This window comes from Balaenoptera borealis, assembly GCF_965194805.1.
Source record: "Balaenoptera borealis genome assembly, chromosome: 13".
NCBI classification, from domain to species: Eukaryota; Metazoa; Chordata; class Mammalia; order Artiodactyla; family Balaenopteridae; genus Balaenoptera; species Balaenoptera borealis.
Window position 1 is genome coordinate 3,268,345 of NC_138870.1, and position 26,701 is coordinate 3,295,045.

The following is a 26,701-nucleotide window of genomic DNA, read 5'->3' on the forward strand; positions in this document are numbered from 1 at the left end:
TCCTACTGACAGTTTAATCACCACTTTTCCTTAACACAAATATGAAACCCTGAGTTCTTTCCTTTGTCGTGGGTAACAGAATGATGCTATACTAAGCCAAGACCAACTGAATTCCCAGAGGCTGTCCAGGTACATTCACAACGACTTTGCCCCAAGTGCACAGCTATTTGCCGAGAAAAAGGACAGAGATGGAAAAAATGGATACGGTTTTAGCGTCGTCATCTTATACTATCTTTGCTACCTCCAAAACGAGACGATTTCAAGGGATGCATTTAGGAGAATTTTAATACTTGTACAGCACTGTAGAAACCATGGACTAGGTAAGTAAACTGAGTCATCAATAAAGGATAAACGTGGTTTTAACAAGAAATTATAGAAAACTCAAATAGAATATTTTCAATTATATACTTTATTGAAAAATAGTTAACTTAAAATATATACATTGTTTTTAAAAAACCATAGTACTGGTAAAATACTGAAATTTTCATACAAGGATCATTGAAGTTTCACTCATGCTTACTAAAGTGGCACCTTTCCTTTCCTAAACAAACATTTTGCTTAAGAGTAGGGCCTCTGGTGCCCTCTGGTGAAACTTCCTGAGATTGGGTGTCCAGAAAGGAACTCAGGCCCTACAGCTCAGGGCTGACAGAACTGCGGCCTATTCGCATTTGACGGGCTGTGATTTGCAGCCTTTGTCCACCGCCCAGGAGAAAGGCAAACTGAGACCGGCGTCTTTATCTCCTGGGGTAGGCGCTCCTCCCACTAACACTCAGCCAAGCTCACAGCAAAAATGCTTTCTTTTCTGTCACTGTCTTCTTAAAAAAAACAAAAACAAAAAAAACCCTGTCATTATAAATGGGAGAAATAATGTGGGAAAGTCTGTAAGTAATTCAGATTATAATCCAGACCAAATCACACCCCCAGCCCCACCCCACCAAAAAAAAAACACACAGAAAAGGTTAACAGGACAGCAAAATTCATAAAGCTTAGGATGCAAAAAGAGCTGATCTTCACCTTGCCTTTATAACAATGGATACCACTACTCTAGACAACTCTGTGCCTACGGTTTCTGGGAGAAGGTGACCTTTTCCTCACATTTCAGGAAGCAGACCTACTCCAGACGTGTGCCAATCCTAAAAAGTAAACATCAGCAGAGTCTAAGTTCGTTCTCCAGGCTGAATACTTTGGACTTGAGGTTCTTCAGTTCTCCCTGTATCTTATGTGCCCGTCTGTTGCTGTCACGAACCTCACACAGGATGGCAAGATCCTGGTTTGCCCGGGTGTTAAGTGTTGCCTAGAGATTTGAAAAGAAGAAGAAGAAATGATTACGGCAGATGCCAGAGGAGAGAAACCAGTCATAAAGACCACGCTCTGTTGGCTCCTTTTTACGAGTCTTTTAGTACACAGGATAGCTTCGATCCTTAGTTTAGTGACTAGCTAAAAGAAGAAAAATATGGAGTAGAACTAAGGCACAAAAGGCATGAGACGCTTTGCTTTCCCACACAATAGTAAAGGAGCCTTGAGATAGAGGTCAATCAGCAATTAACAATGAGTAAAAAGAAGAGACCAATATAAACATTATTAGTAAATTTGCCAAACAATGCAAGAAAGCACCTCTTCTTTTCTGTCATTAACCTGCCTGTCACACAATGATCATTCAGGGTGTGTGGATGACGGGTTAAGCCTCTCTAAGGAGGCACTGAGGGCAACTCGGATTCTACACAAAGCCAGGTCTGACAGGAAAAATTGCTTTTTAACTCAGTTACTCACTTTCCCCATTTGTAAAACAGACACAGTTCTTTTTTTCCTTTCGGCCACGCCGTGCAGCTCGTGGATCTTAGTTCCCCGACCAGGTACTGAGCCCCCGCCCTGGCAGTGAAAGCGCCAAGCACAGATCACTGGACCGCCAGGGAGTTCCCCACAGACACAGTTCTTTTAATCTACTTCTTGAATTGGGCGGGATGAACATTTCCGTTGAGGTTAGCTTACGTGGAAGTGTGATGATGCCGTCATTCAATTACTTCAGTCTATTCTGTCCTCCCTCCGGCATGCACTGTTTAAACTGATTTTTGTGAGAGTGAAAGGGTGGGGATGCGGCCCAGCTTTCCTCCGAGGGGCCCTCGTGCCCGTCTGCTCACCTGCACTTCTTTTCTCCCTCTTGGTAATTCAGGATCAATTACCTTATAGAGCATCTGCTCCAAGTCTTTCAGTTTTTGCTTGAGAGCCTTAATATCTGTCTTAAAGCCTTCTACTTCCAAGACACGTCGGTTCTCCAAGGCCTCGTAGCGTTTCGTCATGACCTGTAGACGCCTCCCCATCTTGTTGGTGCGGTCCTAAACACAGGGACACAAGAGGGCATTCATGGAGCTGAGGAAGCATCCTCGCGCCAGCTGCACCGCCCACCCCGTCGCGAGTGCAGAGAACTTCACACCTTAAAGATCTCTCTCCTCACTCCCTCCTCCTCACGAATCTGGGCAAGTTCCTCTTCTAGGGAAATGCACTGCTCTTGGTACATGCTGGACAGCTTTTTCTCTTGTACTATCTTTTCCTTCAGGGACTGTAGGTCAAAAGGAAAAAGAAATTAATACTCTGTTCTGGAGTTCAGACAACTCATATAGCACTTAAGTAAAGAAAGGAAAGAAAGGATTTCTAGAAGTACAAAATGAGTTAAGCAACAAGGCTCCAGCAAGGAACTCTGGAGAATGTCTGAAAACCTATTTCTAGAGGATTCTCTTAGCTTTCTTCCTGAAGTGTACACAGTAGAAATTCTTTAAAATAAAACAAATATTTTTGGCTCTGGGAAGAGTCAGATAATGGAGTTCAGAACTGTACCAAGTAAGACATTACAACATATGTTTTGGGACACATTTCTGAAGTTCTTCTTTAAAAAGGAAGAAACATCAACAACACTTAAAATACACATGTTCCATTGAGCAGCCAGAATGATCTTGAAAAAACCCAAATCAGAAGTCACTTCCTTGCACACAATCCTTCAAAGACACAGAGAAGCTGAGAGCTGCGTCTCCTCAGCAGGACCGGGAAGACCCCACGTGAGGGCCGCCCACCCCCAACCTCCGTGCTCCTTCCTCCACGCCCACGACGACCTCCTCCCTCACACCGGCTCTTCCCTCTGCCTGATGCTCTTCCCCGAGGTCTGTTTGGCAAGCTCAGTCCCGTTTTTCAGGTCCCAGCAAAAACGCCAGACTTAAGACGGTGTCCCTGTGCTTCTCTACAAAAGTACACCTCCAACAACAATATATAATCTTCATACAACCCTTTTATTCCTTAGTACCACTCCTTAATTTTTCTTTTAATTTAAATTTTTTTGGGTTTTTTTGGCCGCGCTACGTGGCTTGCGTGATCTCAGTTCCCCAACCAGGGACTGAACCGGGGCCACGGCAGGGAGAGCCCAGAATCCTAACCACTGGCCGCCAGGGAACTCCCAGTACCACTTTTTTATAACCCGCCATTTTCTTGGTTATTTGTTAATGTCGCTGTTCTTTCTCACCCATCAGAATGTAACAGCTTGTTTACTGCCCCAGAGCCTAGCTGAGAGTAGGACTGCGACAAGTATTTGTTGAATGAATTTATCGATCAAGCCATACTTTAACTTTCTGAATCTGCAGACACTGTAATGATGAGCTACTCTCTGACACCTGTTTCTTGAGGTTTTGCTGCTACAACAGCTTCCCGGACTGAATGGATCTTATTTGACAATTATTAGGTTCTGTGAAATTCTCTGAGTTCTTTCAACAATTCCAGAAAAAAAAAAAATTCTGTAAAAGATAGAGGAAACTACCTTAATGTATTGATTTTGGTTGTAATGACTCTCATGAACTGGCCAAACTTTTCCAGTTTTATCTTCTTTCTTCTTACACTGCACCCTGTATTGCTTAATCTTTGACATCAAATGATCCTTTTCGAGCATCCAGGACTTCTCCTTATTTTGGTTTTCAAATTTGAGTTGCAAAAAGTCTTTGGTGCTCTCATAGAGCAGTTCCTTGGTGTGATGGAGACTGGGAAAGAATGTACAAATGTGGACATGAAGATGCTTCTACAGCACATGTGACACAGTTATTCCAAACAAAGCAAAGACACAGGTCCTTTAAAGATGGTACAATAGGTAAATTCTGTAAAATATTATTAGCAGTTTTAAAAACACGCTTCATCTGTTCACTGGCGATCTTACATATTTTATTGGACAAAGTATAATGCATCTACACTGGTTCACAGACTGGTCATTACAGATATTCTCCCGAGCGCTGATTTCAGGTTATATAATTAGAAGGACTGTAGAAATATTTACACACAGCCTAAGTATGGACTTTTCCCAGGCACCAGACTTCACAGTAAAGAACTAAACCATGGTGTTCTGAATGAAGGTTAACACGAGTTCTAAAATGTCAAAACAGCTTTGCTTTTTTCTGTGCTGTGCTCCACATGTAAGCTGCCCAACATCAAATCCTGGCCTTTTTTTGAGATCAACTTCCTCTTTGGAGGCACCTCAACAACTTCAGCCCACGTGGTCTGTCCATTCTCTGAAATTCCCCATCGCTTTAAATCTACGTCCCTGTGCTGTAATTTGACACTTGCTTAACCTTATTTATCATTTATTTTTGCCCCGATACCACTAGATCATCAAGGACAGTACCAACTACGGGATACACACAGGTACTAAATAGATTCCTGCTGACTGAGATTTAGGAAAAGGCAAATGATGTTTCCATCTTCAAAAAAGAATATCCCTAAGAGTTAGAACTCATTAGTTTAATATCAACAGCTAGAAAAATACTGTATCAAATGATCAAACTGCTTGCAAAGGGTATTAAATACCGTGAGGCAACCACTGCAGTTTTCCACTGAACAAATATTGTCAGATCCACTTAGTTCTTTTCATGAGTAACACAGTACAGAGATAAGGGGGAAATGGTAACATAATGCCAGAAAGGTAACTGTCACCAGAGGAATATATATATTATATACAGAAAATACACATATATATACTTATTTAGGTACGTGCACACGTGTATAAAGAGGGAGAAATTGATTCAGTTACCACAAGGACTGCTCTTGCTTTCAACAAGTTATTTTATTCTATCTTATGTTATGGTCTCAGTTACAAACTGGGAAAGCATGATCTTGTTAGCGTACAAATGGTTTGAAAGTGACACCTAAAGGGCAGCCATTAACAGCCTTGGATTTCATGCCATTCAATACTCTCAGGATGATGATCTAATGGAAGGAGCTGATTGTGTGCTCAGATACGCAGATGACGCTAAACTAGGATGGTTATTAATAATCTGGAAGACAGATATAAAATTACAATTTACTGTGACAATTTAAAAATATTGTTCCCTTAAAAACAATTAAAACCCAACAAAAAGTGGAGCCGCTATGCTTAAGCACAAAATACCAAAAATAAAAGTGGAGAAGTACCAGCCAAACGCAAACGTGACGCTATGTTAAAAGAAGCAGAGCCTGCCGAGGGCTGAGAGGCATCTTCCACCTGCACTGATCAGACAGCTCAACTTGAATATCACCTCCCATTTTAGTGACCACACTTTAAAATGGAGGAAGAGACATTAAAAAAGTCTGAGAAGACCAAAAAAAAAACCACAACAGGACGAAGAATGCAACGTGAAAAAATATTTTAAAATGTAGGAAGTTTAGTGCAGAAAAGAGAAGGTAAGCTAAAGATCAGCAAGTGTTCAAGAATTACTTGTTACGCATACAGGGCAGGGCAGAGGCTACAGCAAGACCCTGGGAACACAGACACAGTTACAACAGAAGGTGGAAAAGCCCCCGCGCAGTCATGCTGGTCATCACGGGAAATGGGGGAGGAGACGTGTACCTCTGCTTGGGAAAGGCGTCAGAGAAGGGGTGACACTGCATAGCGAGGGGCCTGCTACACCGCACGTGCTCTGTGAACAACAGTGCTACTAGTCTGACTGAAGAACGAGGTGAATGAACTACAGCCGCAGAGGAGCAGAGACTGAGGGATGAGGCTCCCAAGGGCTGAGGCAGCAGGACTCCATCAGCAGATACACGCAGTGAGCAAGCCTGCAGAGCACAGGGGACCAGTGCCAGGAAGCGCAGTCAGTTACTGCAACTATTTAAACAAGAACACAGCCTGGGCCAAGGTGGTAAGAAAAACAGGGCAGAGAACGGACTGGACAGGCTTCCCAGGCTCACACCTGACAGGGTCTGGAATTAGGGAACAGGAGAGCCAGGAGTCGAAGATCATCCTGAGGTTCCAAGCTTGGGAAACTAGGTGGATGTGACAGCATTAAACTAAATGGGGGGCTTCCCTGGTGGCTCAGTGGTTAAGAATACACCTGCCAATGCAAGGGACATGGGTTCCATCCCTGGCCCAGGAAGATCCCACATGCCACAGAGCAACTAAGCCCGTGCACCACAACTACTGAGCCCATGTGCCACAACTACTGAAGCCCGCGTGCCTAGAGGCCCGCGCGCCTAGAGCCCGTGCTCCGCAATGAGAGAAGCCACCGCAATGAGAAGCCTGTGCACTGCGATGAAGAGTAGCCCCCGCTAGCCACAACTAGAGAAAACCCGTGTGCAGCAATGAAGACCCAACGCAGCCAAAAATAAAATAAATAAAATAAAATAAATTACACACACAAAAAAAAGAAATGGGAAAAGAATGAAGTAGCCGGTTTGAGGTGGGGGAGGGGTGCTCGTTGGGAAAGAGAAAGTTGCGTTTCAATCACAGTAAATTTGAGGTGTTCAAACATACTCACCTGAAGATGCCTTTACAGCCCAGCTCTGGCCACTGGAAGCGGACAGAAGGCTGAGGAGGGTTAGACAGGAGGGAAAGACAGGTTCCGCAGGAACCAAGGGAGACTAATTTCAAAGAGGGGGCGATCAGAGGGGCCAAACACACAGAAAGACACTCATTACAGCTGGGACTGTGCAGAGGTTAACTGGTCACAGAAATTAAGAAATCAGTGATGACGTCAGAGAGGGCACACTTAGTAAAATGGGGGGACGAAAGCAGACTGCAGAAACGGGGGGGACAGGCAGGCAGGTCTGGGGCAAAACAGCAGGTTCAGATAGTTTCCATTTTCTTGTGCAGGTATGTTATACTGAGTCAGGTAACACATCAGTGGAGCAAAGGACATTTCTTGACAATAAGATCAAGCTAAAACCCGCAAATGGGTTGAAGGGCGTGTGTGGAATCCCCCCAGCCCTTCCGGAAAAGCATCAGCATCAGCGCACCCAGGAGCCTGGAGAGAGGCGGGCGTCTGACAAGACACGTCCTCAGCGCCAGGACCCTGTGCTGCGAGTGGACAGGACTGCCACCTTCTAAACCAGCCGGCAAACACCTTCAACCCGTCGGGCGCGGCCTTCTGGAACACTCACCTTCTGGTGAGTTCTGCGACTCTCTCCCGAGCCCTCTGCTGATGGGCTTGCACTTCCTCCGTGCAGATCCGCCTCTCCTCCACGAGCCCCGCCACCTGCTCCTGCGAGAGCCTGCTCCGCTCCTCCAGCTGGGCCTGCAGCGCTTCCACCTGGACGGGCCAAAGGGGCGAGGTGTCCACTCCTGCCCTGCCCCCACTCACTTCTCACCTCTAAGTGAGGCTTTCTCCAGAAAAACTTAAAAACAAAAACCCCACAGACAAAAGCACAGCAGCACAACAAATAGGAGAACAATCTCAGCTGGACTCCTCTTCGCTGTCTTACAAGCTTAGGCTACACAAGAAGAGACTCCGTCCACACCAAGCAGAACACCTACATCACACCAGGAAAGCTGGAAAAGCCAGTCTCCCCTACCTGGGACTCTCACCTTCTCACCATCTCCCTTTCTGGACTTCTAGGACCGACTCCCTTTTAAGACTTCCTAGTTGCACAGAGAGAGAATGACTCGTTTCCTCATTGTTAAATTTAAAAAGTAGAGCAGAATGAGTATAATGTAATTTCCTTCTCTAAGTCTGGCTGTCACAACCCCAAATGCAGCTACTGGCCAAAGGTAGAAACAGTCATTTAAATCAATACGCCCCCTGATAAGGACAGGAACTTGAGTGCAACTAGACGAAAAATCATGGTTGCAAGTGACATACAGAGACCAGGTGGTTAGAGGATGACTTGCTACTTTCCTAGACTTTAAAACACATGCACCAGACAAATGGACTCATCCCTGCAGGTCAATGTATCGGGACAGACAACAGCAGCTCTGTGTGTCCCAGGGCCAGCTGCAGAGGGAGTTCTGACCGTGATGGCTTTGTTGGGAGGGCTCGGCCTACGAGCTGAACGAACTGCAGGTTCAGAAAAGCACTGCTAGAGTGGTGGAATACAGAGTAACGGTTGTAACACAGAACCCTGGGAAATTAGGAACAACCTCAGCCTTCCAATCACATGGCGTCTGGATGGACCACGTGGGCAAGGAGGCACTCGGCATATGTGGCGCCCGAGCCAGGCTGGTGGACAGAAATGGTTGTGGTCTGTACCTGCAGGATGAGGGTCTGCATGTCCCTCTGGTGCAGCTGGGCACTCTCCTCCTTCTGTCTCACTGCTGGTTTTCTCCTGCTGCCTTTAGAATCTAAAATAGAACATAAAAGTGAGGGGAGACCTTTACTTAGCTTTTCTTTCTGCTATTCAAGCATCAACATTACCTTTGCAGAGGAGTTTGGTTTCCTTTATCTGTAAGGGAAGGAAAGGAAGAAAAAGGACAAGGTACAATAACTATAGTGCTAAATTGTTCAAAGAGGAATCTCTTAAGGGAACTCTGCTAGGATGTCATCCCGATAGTAATATTCATCTTTCTGAAGAATACACTACTCAATTTTCCTTAGGAGTTGTCTATTTTCTTTGTAAAATCTTATTTAATTAGAAAGGGTAATGAATAAAAATACTAAATCCAAACATTTTAGTTATAACGTATAACCCAATTTTCAATGGACAAGATGATTTTAAAAATAAGCAACACTAAAATTGCACTAAACATAATTTAATTCTTTAGATAATTCAAGAAGCTTATTTAGGGACTTCCCTGGTGGTCCAGTGGGTAAGACTCCGCGCTCCCAATGCAGGGGGACTGGGTTCAATCCCTGGTTGGGGAACTAGATCACACGTGCATGCCGCAACTAAGAAGCCTGCGTGCCACAACTAAAGATCCTGCATACCGCAACTAAACATGCCACAGCGAAGATCCTACATGCCGCAAAGAAGATCCAGCACAGCCAAAATAAATAAACATTAAAAAAAAAAAAGCTTATTTATTTTTTTCTTTTTTTAAATTGAGGTATAGTTAATTTACAACATTAGTTTCAGGTGTACAACACAGTGATTCAAAATTTTTATAGATTATACTCCATTTATAGTTATTATAAAGTATTGGCTATATTCCCTGTGCTGTACAATATAGCCTTGTAGCTTATTTATTTTATACATAGTGGTTTGTACCTGTTAATCCCCTACCCCTATTTCACCTCTCCTCCCTTCCCTCTCCCCACTGGTAGCCACTAGTTTGTCCTCTGTATCTGTGAGTCGGTTTCTGTTTTGTTATTCTCACTAGTTTGCTTTATTTTTTAGATTCCACATATAAGTGATAACATATGATATTTGTCTTTCTCTGTCTGACTTATTTCACTTAGCATGATGCCCTCTAAATCCATCCTTGTTGCTGAAAATGGCAAGACTTCATTCCTTTTTATGGCTGAGTAGTATTCCATTGTGTGTGTGTGTGTGTGTGTGTGTGTGTGTGTGTGTGTGTGTGTGTGTGTGTGTGTGTGTGTGACCACATCTTCTTTATCCATTCATCTATTGACGAACACTTGGGTTGCTTCCATATCTTGGCCATTATAAATAATACTGCTGTGAACACTGGGATGCACATATATTTTCAAATTAAAGTTTTCATTTTCTTTGTAAGAGAGTAGATCTTAAAACCTCCCATCACAAGAAAAAAAAAAACTTGTAACCACATGCGTAGTGATGCATGTTAGCTAGACTTACTGTGGTGAACATTTTGTAATATATACAAATATCAAATTACTTTGTCGTGTACTTGAAACTAATGTTATATGTCAATTATACCTCAACTAAAAAAAAAGAAAAAGAAAGAAAATTGGGATTTCCATTAAAAAAGAGAGAGAAGGATAAGGAGACTGAGGCTTAGAGAGGCTAATTAATAGTCTGTGATTCCAGAAGTTGTCCAAATCTGTTTTATGACTTATCACCATAAGCATGTTAATTATATATTTTTTATTCTACTTCATTAAAACATCATGGAAAGGTTTTAAAAAAAAGGCAGCTCAGTAAGACCTTAGACCACCAGAGGCATCATTATGAACATACATTATCACTGTATAGTATGAAAAAGTTTCTAATTATTTGTACTGTGCTTTTTAATTCTGCATCAATGAGAATTTCTAATAATGTGGTTGGTACCTGCTCTGAAAGCTGAAGATTCATTCTGTTCACATATTTCTACAGCCTGGATAGTCTTTTGGAGAATGCTGACCTGAAGAATCAAAAAAAAGAGAAAAAAAAGGGACAGAAATAGCCTTCTTATAAATGCAGTATTTCACTTTTTAGCTTTAGTTCTGCAGATTAAGCATTATTCGTAAATTAAATTGGTCAAAATTGATACAATCATATGAGGATGTCATGCATATGAGAGACCAAAGTGGACAAAGTAACAAATTGGATAAAACCCAGTGTTTTGAATATAAGTTGGATAAAACCAGTGTTGGTGATATAAATGAAAAAAATAAAACTTCAGGGTTATTTGGCAATATCGGCCAAAAAAAAAAAAAAAAGCAGCCTTTGACAGGTCCTTTAGGAAAGTAACAGAAACACAGAAGTATGCATATATAGATATGTATAAAAATGCTCATTGAAGAACTGCTTACAGAAGTGAAAAAATGGAAATCTCAAATACACAAATATTTCTATATGAATAGAAAAAGAGCTTTATCTCTGGGGTACAGAATTATGGGAGACTGCCACTTTTTTATTAGATTCCTGAAATATGTGTGTTGTTTTAACAAAGACCATGCATTAATTTTGTAATCAGTATAAACAACGATTTAAAAAGAAACTAGTATTGAAACTTGTTCCCACACTAAGTCTGCTCCTGCTGTTCTCTCTAATCTCATCCAAAACATCTTCTCCTCTGAGCTTTAGGTTTCCAAATGGTGAAACGGGGTAAACAATGTTACTTCCAAGGTTTTTGAAAAAAAAAGAAAAAAAATCACAAAGCTCTTTGTAATTAGAGAAAATGCTTTGAAAACTTAGGTAAATGTGAGACTACCATAGCTAATTCTCCTTCTAGCTTCTTTAACAAGTACCAAAATTGTTCTGATTATGGACCCCAGCTTGTATTTTGTAAAAGCCATGCCCACCCTGCTATACAAAGGATTACTTACTTTGTTGGGAGGCTCCTTATAAAAATAGGTCACTTCTCCAATGTCTGTTCCCACAAGAGCCAAGAGATTCTGAATCTTTTTCTTGTCTTCTAGCTCCCTGCAATTCTCATAGAGAATAAGCAAACAGTGTCCAGAGTAAGTAAATTTTTGTTTAAAGGCTCTCCCTTCTGACTTTTTTTTTTTTTTGGTGGTGCCACTTGGCATGCGGGATCTTTAGTTCTCCGACCAGAGATCGAACACATGCTCCCTGCAATGGAAGCGCGGAGTCTTAACCACTGGACTGCCAGGGAAGTCCCTCATTTACTTCTAAAGCAATGATAACCTCAGATTAAAATTAAATAGGATTAACCCTCCTACACTGTTGGTGGGAATGTAAATTGGTGCAGCCACTATGGAGATCAGTATGGAGGTTCCTTAAAAAACTAAAAATAGAATTACCATATGATCCAGCAATCCCACTCCTGGGCATATATCTGGAAAAGATGAAAACTATCTAATTTGAAAAGATACATGCACTCCAGTGTTCACAGCAGCACTATTTACGGAATATAATAGCCAAGACGAGGAAGCAACCTAAGTGTCCATCAACAGATGAATGGATAAAGAAGATGTGGTACATATACATACATATACACACACATATATACACAATGGAATATTACTCAGCCATAAAAAAGAATGAAATAATGCCATTTGCAGCAACATGGATGGACCTAGAGATTATCATACTAAGTGAAGTGAGTCAGACAGAGAAAGACAAATATCATACGATATCACTTATATGTGGAATCTAAAAAAATTATACAAATGAACTTATTTACAAAACAGAAATAGACTCATAGACATAGAAAACAAACTTACGGTTTACAAAACAGAAATAGACTCATAGACATAGAAAACAAACTTACAATTACCAAAGGGGAAGCAGTGGAGGGATAAATTAGGAGTTTGGGATTAACAGATACACACCACTATATATAAAATAGATAACCAACAAGGACCTACTGTATAGCACAGGGAACTCTACTCAGTATTCTGTAATAACTTCTATAAGAATCTGAAAAATAGATGTATATGTATACATACATACATACATATATACATATGTATAACTGAACCACTTTTCTGTACACCTGAAACACTGTCAATGAACTATACATCAATTAAAAAAAAAGTCAGGGCTTCCCTGGTGGCGCAGTGGTTAAGAATCCGCCTGCCAATGCAGGGGACACGGGTTCAAGCCCTGGTCCGGGAAGATCCCACATGCCGCGGAGCAACTAAGCCCGTGCGCCACAACTACTGAGCCTGCAAGCCACAACTACTGAGCCCGCGAGCCTAGAGCCCGTGCTCCACAACTACTGAGCCTGTGCTCTAGAGCTTGCAAGTCACAACTACTGAGCTCGCGAGCCTAGAGCCCATTCTCTGCAACAAGAGAAGCCACTGCAATGAGAAGCCCGCGTACCACAACGAAGAGTAGCCCCCGCTCGCGGCAACTAGAGAAAAGCCCACATGCAGCAACGAAGACCCAATGCAGCCAAAAATAAATTAAAAAAAAAAAAAGGTCAACAGAGAGGAGTCAGCATCTGCACAGGCTCCAAAAAATTAATTAACTAAATTAAATTAAATAGGATTTATCTAGACCTTACCTCTAAATTTTTTTTTAATTTTATTTTTTTATACAGCAGGTTCTTATTAGTTATCTATTTTATACATATTAGTGTATATATGTCAATCCCATGGCAGTGACTGAGGCCTGCTGTAACTGAATCACAGTTCAACTTCTGCCCACTCAGACGTCCCTTACTCCCTCACAGGTGGTTTATTCCTGAGAGCACTCCCCAACACACCTCCTGCAAGCAAATCTCCATTGCAGAGTTTGTTTTCCAGGGAACCCAACCAAAGACAGTGGATACCAGAAATGGACCAAGGAAGCAAATTTTAAAATGACATTTCAGAGCCTGTGATATGATGTGTTACAGAACACAGTGTTCTTAGGAGCAAGACAGATGAGTGGTCAACAGGGTATAGCTTAAACAATTAAATAAAATTAAAGATTGGGGGGGGGCTTCCCTGGCTGTCCAGTGGTTAGGACTCCACACTTCCACTGCAGGGGGCATGGGTTCCATCCTTGGTTGGGGAACTAAGATCCCACGTGCCGTGCGGCACAGCCAAAAAAGAAAAAAAAAAAAATGGGGGGGAGCTGGGGGCTGCATATTCTATACAAACTCACAATCTCTGACCCATTTTCCATACCTCTGCTAGTTTTAAGACCCAGAGGCTGTTACCTAAAGGAGAAGCTGGATCTCCCAGGAAGTAAGACCTGGTGATACCACAGCGAGTGTACATTGTAATGATTCCCTCATTACCTCCAAGGGCCTATGCCATTTATTCAAGTAATTGTACACTGTGGGAAAGGAAATACCCAGACATTTCAAGGATTGCTGGATACAGAGTCTGAGCTGACTCTGACACCTGGTGACGTGAGCATTATCTAGGGCATTTGGGAACCATGCAATAAATGGAATTTTGGTCCAGGTCCAGCTCAAGCTCAAAGTGGGTCCACTGGATCCAGACCCAGTCAGTGGTCATTTCCCCCATCTCCAAATGTATAATTGGAATGGACATAATTGGTAGTTGGCAAAGCCTCCAAATTGCTTTCTTGGTTTCTGTGCTAAAGCAAGTGGCAGCCTCTGGAACTGCCCCACCCCACCCCAGCCACGATGGCGAATAAAGACCTAAAGGATGCAGGGGTGGAGGTCCCCATCAAATCCCCATCAATTCACAAGTATGACTCATGCAAAACCACACAGTAACAGTGGACTACCACCAAGTAGGTCCAATTCCGGTGACTGTGGCAGATGTAGCAGTATTTTTGCTAGAGCAAATTAACTTGGTTTTAGGTACACAGCCTGTGGCTACTGATTAAGCAAATGTATTCCTTCCCACCCGCACCAGGACCAGAGCAGTTCTCATTCACGTGAGGTGAACAACAGTATACTTTTACAGGCTTTCCTAGGATCTTGCTAACTCTTCTGCTCTCTATCAAATTTGTCCGAAAGGACCTGGATCTGGCCATTCCACACATCATTATCAGTTCACTACTGAGATATCATATTAAATCAGACTGGACAGACAAGAAGTGTCGAGTCTGTTAGAACCTTACATGAGCTCCAAAGGGTCAAAGGTAAACCCTACGAAGCACATCAGTGAAGTTTTAGGAGTCTGATCTAGGCTTGCCAGGATACTGGCAAGGACAAATTCCTGCATCTCACACCTACCACCACCAAGAAGGAAGCATAATGCAGGAAGAACTCCTCAGTTTCTGGAGACAACTTATCCATACTTTGGAACATTACTCTGACCCATAAATCAGGTGATGTGGAAGGTGAGCTTTCAGTATGGCCCAGAGTTGAAAGGAAGTTCTGCATTAGGTCAAGGCTGACACTATTAAGGAGATTAAATCAGTAATCAAAAACCTCCCAACAAAGAAAAACCCTCGACCTGATGGCTTCAGTGGTGAATTCAACTAAACATTTAAAGAAGGACTAACACCAATCATTCTCAAACTTTTCCAAAAACTGAAGAAAAGGCGACACTTCCTAGCACCTCCTATGAAGCCAGCAGTGCCCTGATGCCAAAGCCAGACAAACATTACAGGACTACTACAGACCAATATCCCTTATGAACACTGATATAAAAATCCTCAACAAAATATTAGCAAACTGGTATTCAGCAGCATATTAAAAGGATTATACACCATGAGTAAGTGGAATTCATTCCTGGAATGCAAACAAGCATGGTTCAACATATGAAAATCGATCAAAGTAATACAGCACATTAACAGAATGAAGGAAGAAAACATACGATCATCATCTGATGCAGAAAATGCATCTGACAACATTCAACACCCTTTTGTGACAAAAACATTCAACAAATTAGGGATGGAAGGAAACAACCTCTGCACAATATAAAGCCACATATGAAAAGCCCACAGCTAACATCATACTCAATGGTGAAAGACTGAAAATTCTCTTCTAAGACCAAGAACAAGAAAAGGATGCCCATTTTACAACTTCTATTTAACAAAGTATTGGAAGTCCTAGCCAGAGCAAGTAGAGAAGAAAAAGAAAGAAAAGACACCCAAATTGGAAAGCAAGAAATAAAATTACCTTTGTTCACAGACGACACGATTTTATACATAAAAAACCCTAAGGGTTCCATAAAAAACAAACAAGCAAAAAACTCTTGGAACTAGTAAGTGAATTCAGCAAAGGAGCATAACACAAATTCAACATGCATTTCTATACACTGTCAACAATCCGAAAGGAAATTAAGAAAAGAATTTGATGTACAATAGCATCAAAAAGAATAAAACATGCAGGAATTAACCAAGGAAGGGAAAGACTTACACACTGAAAACACTGCTGAAAGAAATGAAAGAATAAGCAAATGGGAAGACATTCTGTGTCCATGGATCGGAAGATGTAACATTAAGATGTCAATATTACTCAGAGCAATCTATAGATTCAGTGCAATTCCTATAAAAATCCCAACATTTTTTACAGAAATAGAAAAATCTACCCTAAAATTCATATGGAACCTCAGGGGACTCCAAATAGTCAAAATAATCTTGAAAAAGAACAAAGTTGGAGGGCTCACACTGCTTGATTTCAAAACTTTAGTACAAAACTACAGTAATCAAAACAGTGTGGTACTCCAAACAACAACAAAGGGAATTCCCTGGCACTCCAGTGGTTACTACTTCGCACTTCCACTGCAGGGGGCACGGGTTCGATCCCTGGTCGGGGAACTAAGATCGTGCATGCCATGCAACGTGGCCAAAACAAAACAAAACACACACATATACACACACAAAACAGTGCGGTACTGGCATAATGATGGACAAATAGACCAACAAAATACAATAGAGAGCCCAGAAATAAGTCCTGCATAGATGGTCAAATGATTTTCAACTTTCAATGGGGAAAAAGTCTTTTCAACAAACGGTCTTGGGAAAACTAGGTATCCACGTGCAAAAGAATGAAGTTGGACCCTTACCTAATACATATACCAAAATTAACTCAAAATGGATCAAAAATCTAAATGTAAGATCGAAAACTATAAAACTCTTAGAAAAAAACATAGTGATATTGGATTTGGCAATGATTTCTTGGATTTGACACCAAAAGCAGAAGCAATAAAAGGAAAAATACACAAATTGGACCTTATGAAAATTAAAAACTTTAGTGCATCAAAGAACACTATCAAAAGCGTAAAATGGCAACTCTCAGAATGGGAGAGAACACTTGCAAATCACTTATCTGATAAGGGATTAATATCCGGAATACACAGAGAACTCTTAAAACTAAATAACAGCAAAAAACAACTCGATTCAAAAATGGGCAAAGGACTGAAATAGACATTTCTCTAAAGAAAATATACAAATGACCAATAAGCAATGGAAAAAATGCTCATCATCAGTAATCATTAGGGCAATGCAAATCAAAATAACAATGAGATACTACTTGACATCCATAAGGATGGCTTATTAAAAAATGGAAAACAGGGACTTCCCTGGTGGCGCAGTGGTTAAGAATCTGCCTGCCAATGTAGAGGACAGGGGTTCAAGCCTTAGTCCGGGAAGATTCCCACATGCCACGGAGCAACTAAGCCTGTGCGCCACAACTATTGAGCCTGCGCTCTAGAGCCCGCGAGCCACAACTACTGAGCCCGCATGCCACAACTACTGAAGCCCGTGCGCCTAGAGCCTGTGCTCCGCAACAAGAGAAGCCACTGCAGTGAGAAGCCTGCGCACCACAGCAAAGAGTAGCCCCCGCTCACCGCAACTGGAGAAAGGCTGCGTGCAGCAGCGAAGACCCAACACAGCCAAAAATAAATAAATAAATAAATTTATGTTTTAAAAAAATGGAAAACAAGTGCTGGCGTGCTTTAGAAGAAATTGGAACCCTTGTACACTGCTGGTGGGAATGTAAAGTGGTGCAGCCACTGTGGAAAACAGTATGCTGGTTCCTCAAAACAATTAAACACAGAATTAGCATTTGATCCAACAATTTCACTCCTGGATAGATACACAAAAGAACTGAAAGCAGGAACTTGAATGGGTATTTGTACACCCATGTCCAGAGCAGTGTTATTCACAACAGCTAGAAGGTTGAAACAACTCAAATGTCCATCAACACATGAATGGATAAACAAAATGTGGTGTATACATACAATGGAATATCATTTGGCCTTAACAAGGAATGAAATTCTGACACATATGTTGTACAATGTGGATGAACCTTGAAAAGATTATGCTAAGTGAAATAAGCCAGACCCAAAAGGACAAATACCGTATGATTCCACTTATATGAGGCCTAGAATAGTCAAATACATAGAGACAGAAAATAGAACAGTGGTTACTAGGGGCTGGGGGAGGGGAGATGGGGAGTTAGGGTTCAGTGTATGGGATGATGAAACAGTTCTGGAGGTGGATGGTGGTATGGCTGCACGATGACGTGAATGTACTTACTGATATTGAACTCTACACTTAAAAATGATTAAAATGGTAAATTTTAGCGTAAGTATATTTTACCACAATAAAAAAACAGTGCACTGTAGTAGATGCCATGGAACACTGCTCAGACGCCGCCTTCGGGCCCAGGATGCCCGTATCCCGGGGGCTGCCCTTGGCGGAGGGGGCTGCCTCTCCCGAGCTTATCCCCCCTCCCTGGTGGCAGCCTGCGTGCAATGACGGACCACTCCCTGTGGGGCTGGCTCAGGCCTCTGTTACCTCGGTGGACTCTCTATCACAGTTCAAGTTCTCCCTCAACCCAAATCCGCTCATAGCTGTTCTTCCCAAGAGCCTCCCTGCTAACCATCGTGCAGGCAAATCTCCATCTCAGAGCCTGTCCCCTGGGAATGCAACCTAAGAGAAGGACCACAGAGAAATGTATCTTGTTGAGTTTGACTTAGAAATATACCCCCAACATTTCCCGTCTCCCACTTGGTACCTGATTCTCAGTCGGTCGTTTTCTGAGTAGAGGCGTAAGACATGCTCCCGCTCCTGGAAGAGGCAGACCTGCACGTCGCTTAGAGCTTTCCGCAGCTCAGCAATCTCTGCCTCCCTCTGCTGCAAATCCCATTCAAGTTTATGCTGGGGAAAAAGGTAGTTGAAAAGATACTGGGTTTCATAGGAGTATCTCTCGTTGGATGTGGCGGAGTCAGTTCATGTAGAAATATTACAAAGTGGATGGTTTCAGCAATACAGGATCCAAATGACAACAACAGGCTGTGTACAGACAAGTTTAAAACTACAAAGTGAGCGTGACGTTTGCATTCAACGTCAGAGCTCTCGCGGTTCCTTTTACAGACGACAGAACCCAGGACGCCACATGGTCCACCTGTTTTAGTCACACTTTTTTTTAATGCTTTCTATGTAAGAAGCATTGCTATGAAATTCTGGAAAACAAAGATGAAAAGGTATGATTCCTGCTTACAGAGCTAAGGAACTGTGTGGGGAGACAGACATGCCAACAATTAAAATTCAAGAATTATTTAATGGAGAAGCACGCACGGTAAAATGGTCGAGGCGGAAGGTACGGCAGGAGAAGAATCTCTGGAGCCTGCTGGGGAAGTCGGAGTCCACCACCAGAAAGCTGAAGCCTGAAAGGAAGACCGTTGGAGACAAGCAGAAGGCAGCGCTCTCGGGAAGAGCGTGGTAAACCAGCACGAACCAGCAAAGAGCCGGAAATGCCTGGCCGACCACGAGGACCTCAGCATTACTGGAGTGGAAAGTGAGAGGCAGACGGGGCGGTGTGACACTGGAGGCTGGGACCGTGGAAGACGCTCAGGTGAGATGAAAGTGGAGTTTGAAGAGTGCGGCAGCAATAGTGATGAGGTGGCTGGAAGGGACTGAGCGACATTCAGGATGCAGAATCAATGGGTCTTAGCGAATGACTGAACGGAGGGCTGGGCAGAACTGCAGGCAATGACACCAGTCACGAAGCCACAGAATAAAGAAAAGTTAAGAGACAGGGGTGGATGGAGGGAAATGGCAGTGGTCTATGCGCACGCATGGGCAGGGAGAGGAAAAGGAGGTTCATTCAGATACAGACACACCACCCTGGAGCTCAGGAGGAGAACGAGTCAGCACTCGTTACCTGGATGTCACAGTCCCATAGGTAGAACTCCAATGCATGGATAAAACGAGATCATTTACGGTGGAATCGGGAAGAACTTCGGAAGACTAAGGAAGGAGAGCTGTTAACGGACACTGAGAACCGGTCAGAGAGGGGGGACAGACACTGGGAAAGAAAAATGACACCAGAAACAAGACGGGAGCAAAGTTTTGGGAAAGGAGACGTCGACAGTGACAAACACTGCAAAGGGCACAGAGAGATGAGGTCATTTTGGCAACAGGTCCTGGAGCCCACAGGTGGAGCAGCGAGGACAGGACCCAACCGCAGTCAAGGAGTCGCCGAGTGGGTGATGAAGTCAAACTATTCTGGAAGGGTGGCTGGGAAAGAAGGCGCCTCCCCGCTGAGAGAGTAACTGGGGGTGCAGCTAGAGGGGTGCCTTTCTCTTTTGTTGGGAAAGACTTGAATCTGTCCATATACTGAGGAGGAAAAGCCAATGTCAGGCAAGAGGTTAAAAACAGAACACAAAGGGGAGTTCCCTGATGGCCTAATAGTTAAGATTTGGGGCTTTCACTGCCATAGCCCAGGGTCAATCCCTGGTCGGGGAACTGAGATCCTGAAAGCCGTGCAGCATGGCCAAAAAATAAATTTAAAAAAAACCAGAACACAAAGAGGCGAGGTAGCAAAGCAGGGTTTCTTAGGAAGGAAAGGGGGGGTGGAGAACAGAGAAAGGGCTGGATCGGTTCAGCTCACTGTGGCCCCTGGATCAGTAAGGAGGAGGAGATGGATACAGACGCAGCTGACCGTGTGTGGATGGGCAGGAAGCTGGTGTTCCCTCTGTGAACTGGGAAGCAAGGTTGCCTGAGGAGAGAGGGGGCCTGCGGGCCGGAGGGCAGCAGTGAAGGCAGGGCACAGGCATGCAGGGATGGGGAGCCGACCACTGATGGGTGAGAAAACTGCTGCGTGGTGACTGAGGACACAGATGATTTGTTTACCATGAATTGATCCTGTAATGACCTGTGACCTTTCTAGGACAGTGGTTCTCAACTGGGGTGGTTTTGCCTATGCCCCCAGGAGAAATCTGGCAATGTCTGGGGGCATGTTTGCCTGTCACAACTTGGGGGTGGGGTGGGCTACCGGTGTCCAGCGAGTAGAGGCCCGGGATGCTGCTACACATCCTGCATGCACAGGACAGTCCTCACAACAAAGAACCATCAGCCCTCACGTCGGTAAGGCCAAGGCTGAGAAGCCCTGCTCCAGGACACAGGTGGTCGAGGATGGGGTTAAGCCACAGGGAGGGCTTCTGCCGGGCAAGGGGCGCAGATAAGCAGGGCCGCGTGCAGGCAGCACAACGACTAGACTACTGGAGAGAAGCCCGTGGGCTTTGGGTTAGAAGCGGGACACGGTGGCCAGAAGCTGCCCTGCTGCCCTGAGCACACTGAGAAGCCAGGAGCTGTGGAGGCGACACTGAAGCGAAGTCAGGCGTGAGGGAGAGAGAACCAGAGGTGCACGAGAGGCTGAGACAAAGAGTGAAGACTTTAGAGATGGAGCACTTTAGGGCATCGTGATCCAACGGGGCACCCAGAGGGTGGGCAGCTCGGCTGGGGTGGAGGGGATCAAAAGAGGATGTTGAGGACTTCCCTGGTGGCGCAGTGGTTGAGAATCTGCCTGCCAATGCAGGGGACACGGGTTCGAGCCCTGGTCCGGGAAGATCCCACATGCCGCGGAGCAACTAAGCCCGTGGGCCACAACTACTGAGCCTGTGCTCTAGAGTCCGTGAGCCAGAACTACTGAGCCCGCGAGGCACAACTACTGGAGCCCGCGAGCCTAGAGCCCGTGCTCTGCAACAAGAGAAGCCACCGCGATGAGAAGCCCACGCACCGCAATGAAGACCCAACGCAGCCAAAAATAAATAAATTAAATAAATAAATTAAAAAAAAAAAAAAAGAGGATGTTGACACGTGTACTGTGACACCAGCTGGCACTTGAAGGCCTTCTCGGCAATGGACGGGCTCGCTCAGAGCGCGCGAGGGTGCACCGGCTCCTCCTCACCTGCCCTTCGCAGGCCTCTCTGTAGAGCTCCAGCTTCTTCAACAGGCCCTCGTTTTCTGCCTCACACTCAGACATCTTCTTCTGATAATATTCTAGAAGCTCCTGAGAAGGGAAGAGGATGGCCAGACGATCTTCCACTGAAGGCAAGGGAGTTGACTGCACAGACTCGGAGAAAGATACCCCCTTCCACCTGGTGGGGCCACTGAAGCCACCGGCAGCCTCATGCCTGGGGAGAGCCGTCAGCCTGTGTGAGATTAGGAAGGACACGTTCATAAACTGTCTGAACATTTATGAGATGTTACAATTTCTTAAATTAAAAATCAGGTTTATGTCCTTCAAGTACTTATAATTAAGGTGCTCACAAACCTTGAAAGTTTGATGTTACAGGTTCGTGAATAATCTTATGAACTGCTTTCCAGGTATTAAAGGTTTAAGGCTGGATTCAAAATACAAGTTAGAGAGTAAAAAAAATCATTAAAAAAAAAAGGAATATCAACTAAGTAAGACCAGATAGTGACAGTCAGAAAATTTGATACTGTAAGACATACAGCAATAGGAACACTTATATGCTGTTGATGGAGTGTAATTTGGTGAAACTACAGACAGTAAATTGGCACAATCTAGTAAAATTGCAATTTCTCTTGTCCGCACAGACATACAAGGTAACACACACAAAAATGTTCATAATAACATAATTTGTGATAACAAAAACAGTAAAGCTTCCAATGTCTGTTTGATAGGATAGTGGATAAACTATGGTATATTCATACAATGGAATATTCTCAAAGTTATAGAAACTATGAATTACAGATACATGTATGAATATGAATGAATTATCCAAACAATTTTAAATGCAAAAATGTATGTAGATGCATATACAGACGATATTGCCATTTAAGATTAGAACATGCATAATGGAGTAGTTTATTTTTAGGGGTAGATACATAAGTGGGAAAATTATTAAGGAAGGGCGTGATAAAGATTCAGGATTAGAAAACAGAGCCTAGTCAGTAAGCACACGACCAATCAGACCCTAGTCTCTAGCATCAGAGACTTGAATTACATGGACCAAGACCAGCCAAGATCAAAGGCTAATCAAAGGCTGGACCAGAGGGTTTTTTTGTTTGTTTGCTTTTAGCAAACAAGAGGCTTAAGCTGAAAACAATGAAAGTTAGAAAACAAATGATACAGAAGTGGAGAAATCCTCATGTGAGAATTAATCCACTTGGGCTAACTGCCTGCAATTTATTATACAACAACAAAATAGACCACAGAGTAGAGAAATTTTATACCAGAAGCCCAGAGTTGTAGTTAATGAAGGTTATGGGCAGCACTTTTAATAAGTGAGCACGTATAGGAAAGACAATAAAATCCACTTTCAGCTAGCAAGAAGAACAAATATTTTCTCAATCATTAAAAGCTCACAACAGAAATATTACTGTACTTAGTTTCATGTTTTGAAAAGGTGTTGCCTTATAACTCTGGGATATAGGTTAATAGATAAACTAAGAGGTATTTCTGAGATTCTGCAAATGAGAATGTGGCAACGAGGATGAGGATGAGGCGTCATGCAGGTTGACACAGAGGCAGAGTCCAAAGTCCCCTGTGTTTGTCTACTGGTTGTTTCCTCTGTAATCCAAGGGTCCACTGGCACCGTATGAGGCCCACATAAAATGCCTGTATTCTTGTGTTAACATTTACTATGTCCTAGTTTTTAATCTAAATTCCACATCATTAGAGAAATGAGGTCTAATGTAGTCCAAATCCAAAACTCTTCTAGTTCCTAAGCCAATGTGTACTAAGGTGACAGAAGTCTGGATTCTTTATTTCAACAACTCAAAAATAAGCAAATGTCTTACTTTCTGCAGACAGGGGATTGCGTCGGGGTAAAGTTCATGCTGTCCTTTCCCACCTGTCAAATACACAAAAACTCAGAATGAGGGGTCAGGAACAGAAAAAAAGTACAGGACGTACAGACAGGTCCCTCCCCACCAGCATCAGATGTGCTTCCGACAGCATCAGAATGTGATGTTTTATTTTTTTTAATTATTTATTTATTATTATTTATTTATTATTTATTTTTGGCTGTGTTGGGTCTTCGTTTCTGTGTGAGGGCCTTCTCTAGTTGTGGTGAGCGGGGGCCAGTCTTCATCGTGATGCGCGGGCCTCTCACTATCGCGGCCTCTCTTGTTGCGGAGCACAGGCACCAGACGCGCAGGCTCAGTAGTTGTGGCTCACGGGCCTAGTTGCTCCGCGGCACGTGGGATCTTCCCAGACCAGGGCTCAAACCCGTGTCCCCTGCATTGGCAGGCAGATTCTCAACCACTGAGCCACCAGGGAAGCCCTATTTTTTATTTTTATTTTTTGTTTATTTATTTATTTATTTTTTGCCTCACTGTTGGGCATGTGGGATCTTAGTTCCCCGACCAGGGATCGAACCCATGCCCCCTGCATTGGAAGGTGGAGTCTTAGCCACTGGACCACCAGGGGACACCCCAGAATGTGATGTTTTAGAATGTAGTATTATTATTATTATTTTTTTTTAGAAAAGTTTCTAATAACCAAGAGAAATTAAGTGGATATTAAGGTAGAGGACCCATCATGCTAAGTTTAAGATAAATACAAAGCCATTGATATTATCTTTACTTGGTGTGCTGTGTCTATTGCTTCCCATCCTCCTCCATTCAACAAGTCACTCCTGGATTTGTGTGCCTGACAGTGTTAACCTCCCTTTTAAAATATTGCTTTGTCGTTGAGAGCTCTGAAATCAGACAGACTTGGTTTTGAGTCAAGGTTCTGTCCCCTATTAGCTGTGTGACCTCAGGCAAGTTTTTACTTAACCTCTCTAAACTTCAGTTACTTATTAGAAAATGTGGATAATAATAGCATTATGTCATAGGTTGGTGTAAGGATTAAATGAACAAAAGGGCTGAGCATGTGTCCAACACATTTAAGCAATCAATAAATGCAGATGACTGCCGTTTTCACTGAAAATTTTACTCCCTTGGTTCAAAAGGTTCTGCCTTCAGGGACTTCCCTGGTGGTCCAGTGGTTAAGACTCCACGCTCCCAATGCAGGGGGCCTGGTTCCATCCCTTGTCAGGGAACTAGATCCCGCATGCCGCAACTAAGACCCGGCGGAGCCAAATAAATTAAAAAAAAAAGAAAAAAAAGGCTCTGTCTTCAACTTTCTTTACTACTTCCTCTATCCATTTCTTCAGGAACATCATTATTCCCATTGCTTTTATGATTACCTCTATCATCTAAAACACTACCTGGCAAAGAGTAACTAACAAGTACTTGTTTAATGAATAAATGACATCTCTTTCCGTCTCCTGACTTGAATTTCCAATTATGTAACAGACATTTTCACCTATATGTCCCGTTGGAGCTTGAAATGTTTAACTTAAAAAAAATTTTAAAAAAAAATCCCAGACTGAAGCAGCTCACTCCTGGGTCATGAACCCAAAGATTTGGTCAAAATTGACCAATGAAACTCCTTAATATTAAAAAAAAAAAAAAAATCATTCAAGTCACATATTTTTTAGCACCTCAAAGCTAACACTTTCCAAACCAAATACAGCATCTTTGTCATCCAAACATATTCCTTCCTTCATATTTTAGTTAATAATTCAGCATCTTCCAAACCACCTGGACTTGAAATTTTATTTTTTTTAATTTTTATTTTATTTTTATTATAGTTGCTTTACAATATTGTGTTAGTTTCTACTGTACAGCAAAGTAAATCAGCTCTACGTATACATATATCCCCTCTTTTTTGGATTTCTCTTCCCATTTAGGTCACCACAGAGCACTGAGTAGAGTTCCCTGTGCTCTACAGTAGGTTCTCATTAGATATCTTTTTACATAATATCAATAGTGTATATATGTCAATCCCAATCTCCCAATTCATCCCACCCTCGCTTTCCCCCTTGGTATCCATACTCTACATTGGACTTGAAAATTTAAATTCATCATTTCATTACTCCTTCTCTTGACCCTTTCATCCAACCGTATGAAAATCCTGTATATTCGGACAATGGCCATGTTAACTCAGGATCTCCACATCTTCTTACCCACCCTACTACAATGGCTTAACTGTTTTACCACCCCACCCCTCTCCTGGACCATCTTCTAAAAAGTCGTAACATTCATCCATGGCTCCTCATAGTCTAATGCACTAAATCAAACTCTGCCTAAACGTCATGGCTTTTTAAATGTAAGGACCAAACCTGCCTTTCCTACCTTACTTCCCTCCACTCCCCTAACTTGCCCTTGGTTTCCAGATAACCTTGCCTCCGTTCCTTTGTTCATGAGCCTCCCTCCAGCTGGACCATACTTCCCTCCACTCTCATAATTTCACTTAATGAAATCCCATCTCCGCACGAAAACTCAAATACTACCTCCTCCATCTCTTCTCTGCGTCTCTCCATCCAAAAATGAACTAACTGCAAAAGAATCGCATTTGTAATTGTCTAAAAGTGAACACAGTAGAGTTCTTTGTGGCTACCACCTCTCCCACGATGGTGTACGTTCCCTGTAGGTGGGAACATGGTTCTATCTCCCGAAAGAACGATGCCCTTGTTTATAGACAAACTACTGAGTTTCAGCCAGCTTCTATCCATCCCTGTGATACCCTTGTTTAGGTATATATATTTATAGCTTGTCTATTTACAATTAACATCTGCTTAGCACTTCGACATTTATTATTTTCTTTACTCCACAACTCTGTTCAGTATTTTTATTACACCTCAACTTTACAAGTGAGGAAAGTGAGGCTGAGACCGGCGGGGGGTGAGGGAATGCCAGGGGCCCACATTCCGTACTCTTTTCTCCATTTCTCCCCGTCTTGATCCCAGGTGACCACAGCCCCTCATCGCCCAGCGCCCCCCCCCCACCCCCGCCCTCCGGCAGATGCTAACGGTTCGCTCCGGCCTCCCGACGAGCCCTCTCAGACTCACACCCCTCCCCTTCGGACTCCTCCCGCAGTTACTTCCCCCCACCCCGCCTTTTCCTCCCCAAACCCCTTCCCTGACCCCTCTCCCGGAACGCGGAACTCTACTCACGCCTCCTAGAGCCGCAGACGCCGAGAGCCCAACTGAAAAACAAGTCAAACCAGGGGGCG

The 26,701-nt window shown here is 43.2% G+C and overlaps 1 protein-coding gene across 2 annotated transcripts; it reads right to left on the minus strand.

Annotated features, from left to right (window-relative positions):
• On the minus strand, positions 1–26,701 carry CCDC77 (coiled-coil domain containing 77). 2 transcript variants are annotated; one of them, XM_082351319.1, is made up of 12 exons: positions 26,643–26,701; positions 23,437–23,489; positions 21,578–21,821; positions 18,401–18,543; positions 11,388–11,484; positions 10,408–10,480; positions 8,466–8,557; positions 7,381–7,529; positions 3,800–4,016; positions 2,432–2,557; positions 2,181–2,333; positions 1–1,294 (listed from the first exon to the last, which is right to left on the minus strand). In XM_082351319.1, exons 2-12 carry the CDS (start codon positions 23,472–23,474, stop codon positions 1,148–1,150), a joined length of 1,479 nt encoding a protein of 492 aa, XP_082207445.1. In that variant the 5' UTR covers positions 23,475–23,489; positions 26,643–26,701; the 3' UTR covers positions 1–1,147. The 2 variants fall into 2 exon arrangements, with proteins under 2 accessions (XP_082207445.1, XP_082207446.1); XM_082351320.1 differs by lacking the exon at positions 18,401–18,543 and having other exon boundaries at positions 11,388–11,492.

Excerpts from the sequence above, each read along its gene's own strand:
- CCDC77 (XM_082351319.1), bottom strand. The coding sequence starts at position 23,474 with ATGAACTTTACCCCGACGCAATCCCCTGTCTGCAGAAA. Across the intron at positions 2,334-2,431 it reads TGAGGAGAGAGATCTTTAAG|GACCGCACCAACAAGATGGG; the intron begins GTGTGAAGTTCT and ends CCCTGTGTTTAG. Across the intron at positions 1,295-2,180 it reads TGGAGCAGATGCTCTATAAG|GCAACACTTAACACCCGGGC; the intron begins GTAATTGATCCT and ends TCAAATCTCTAG.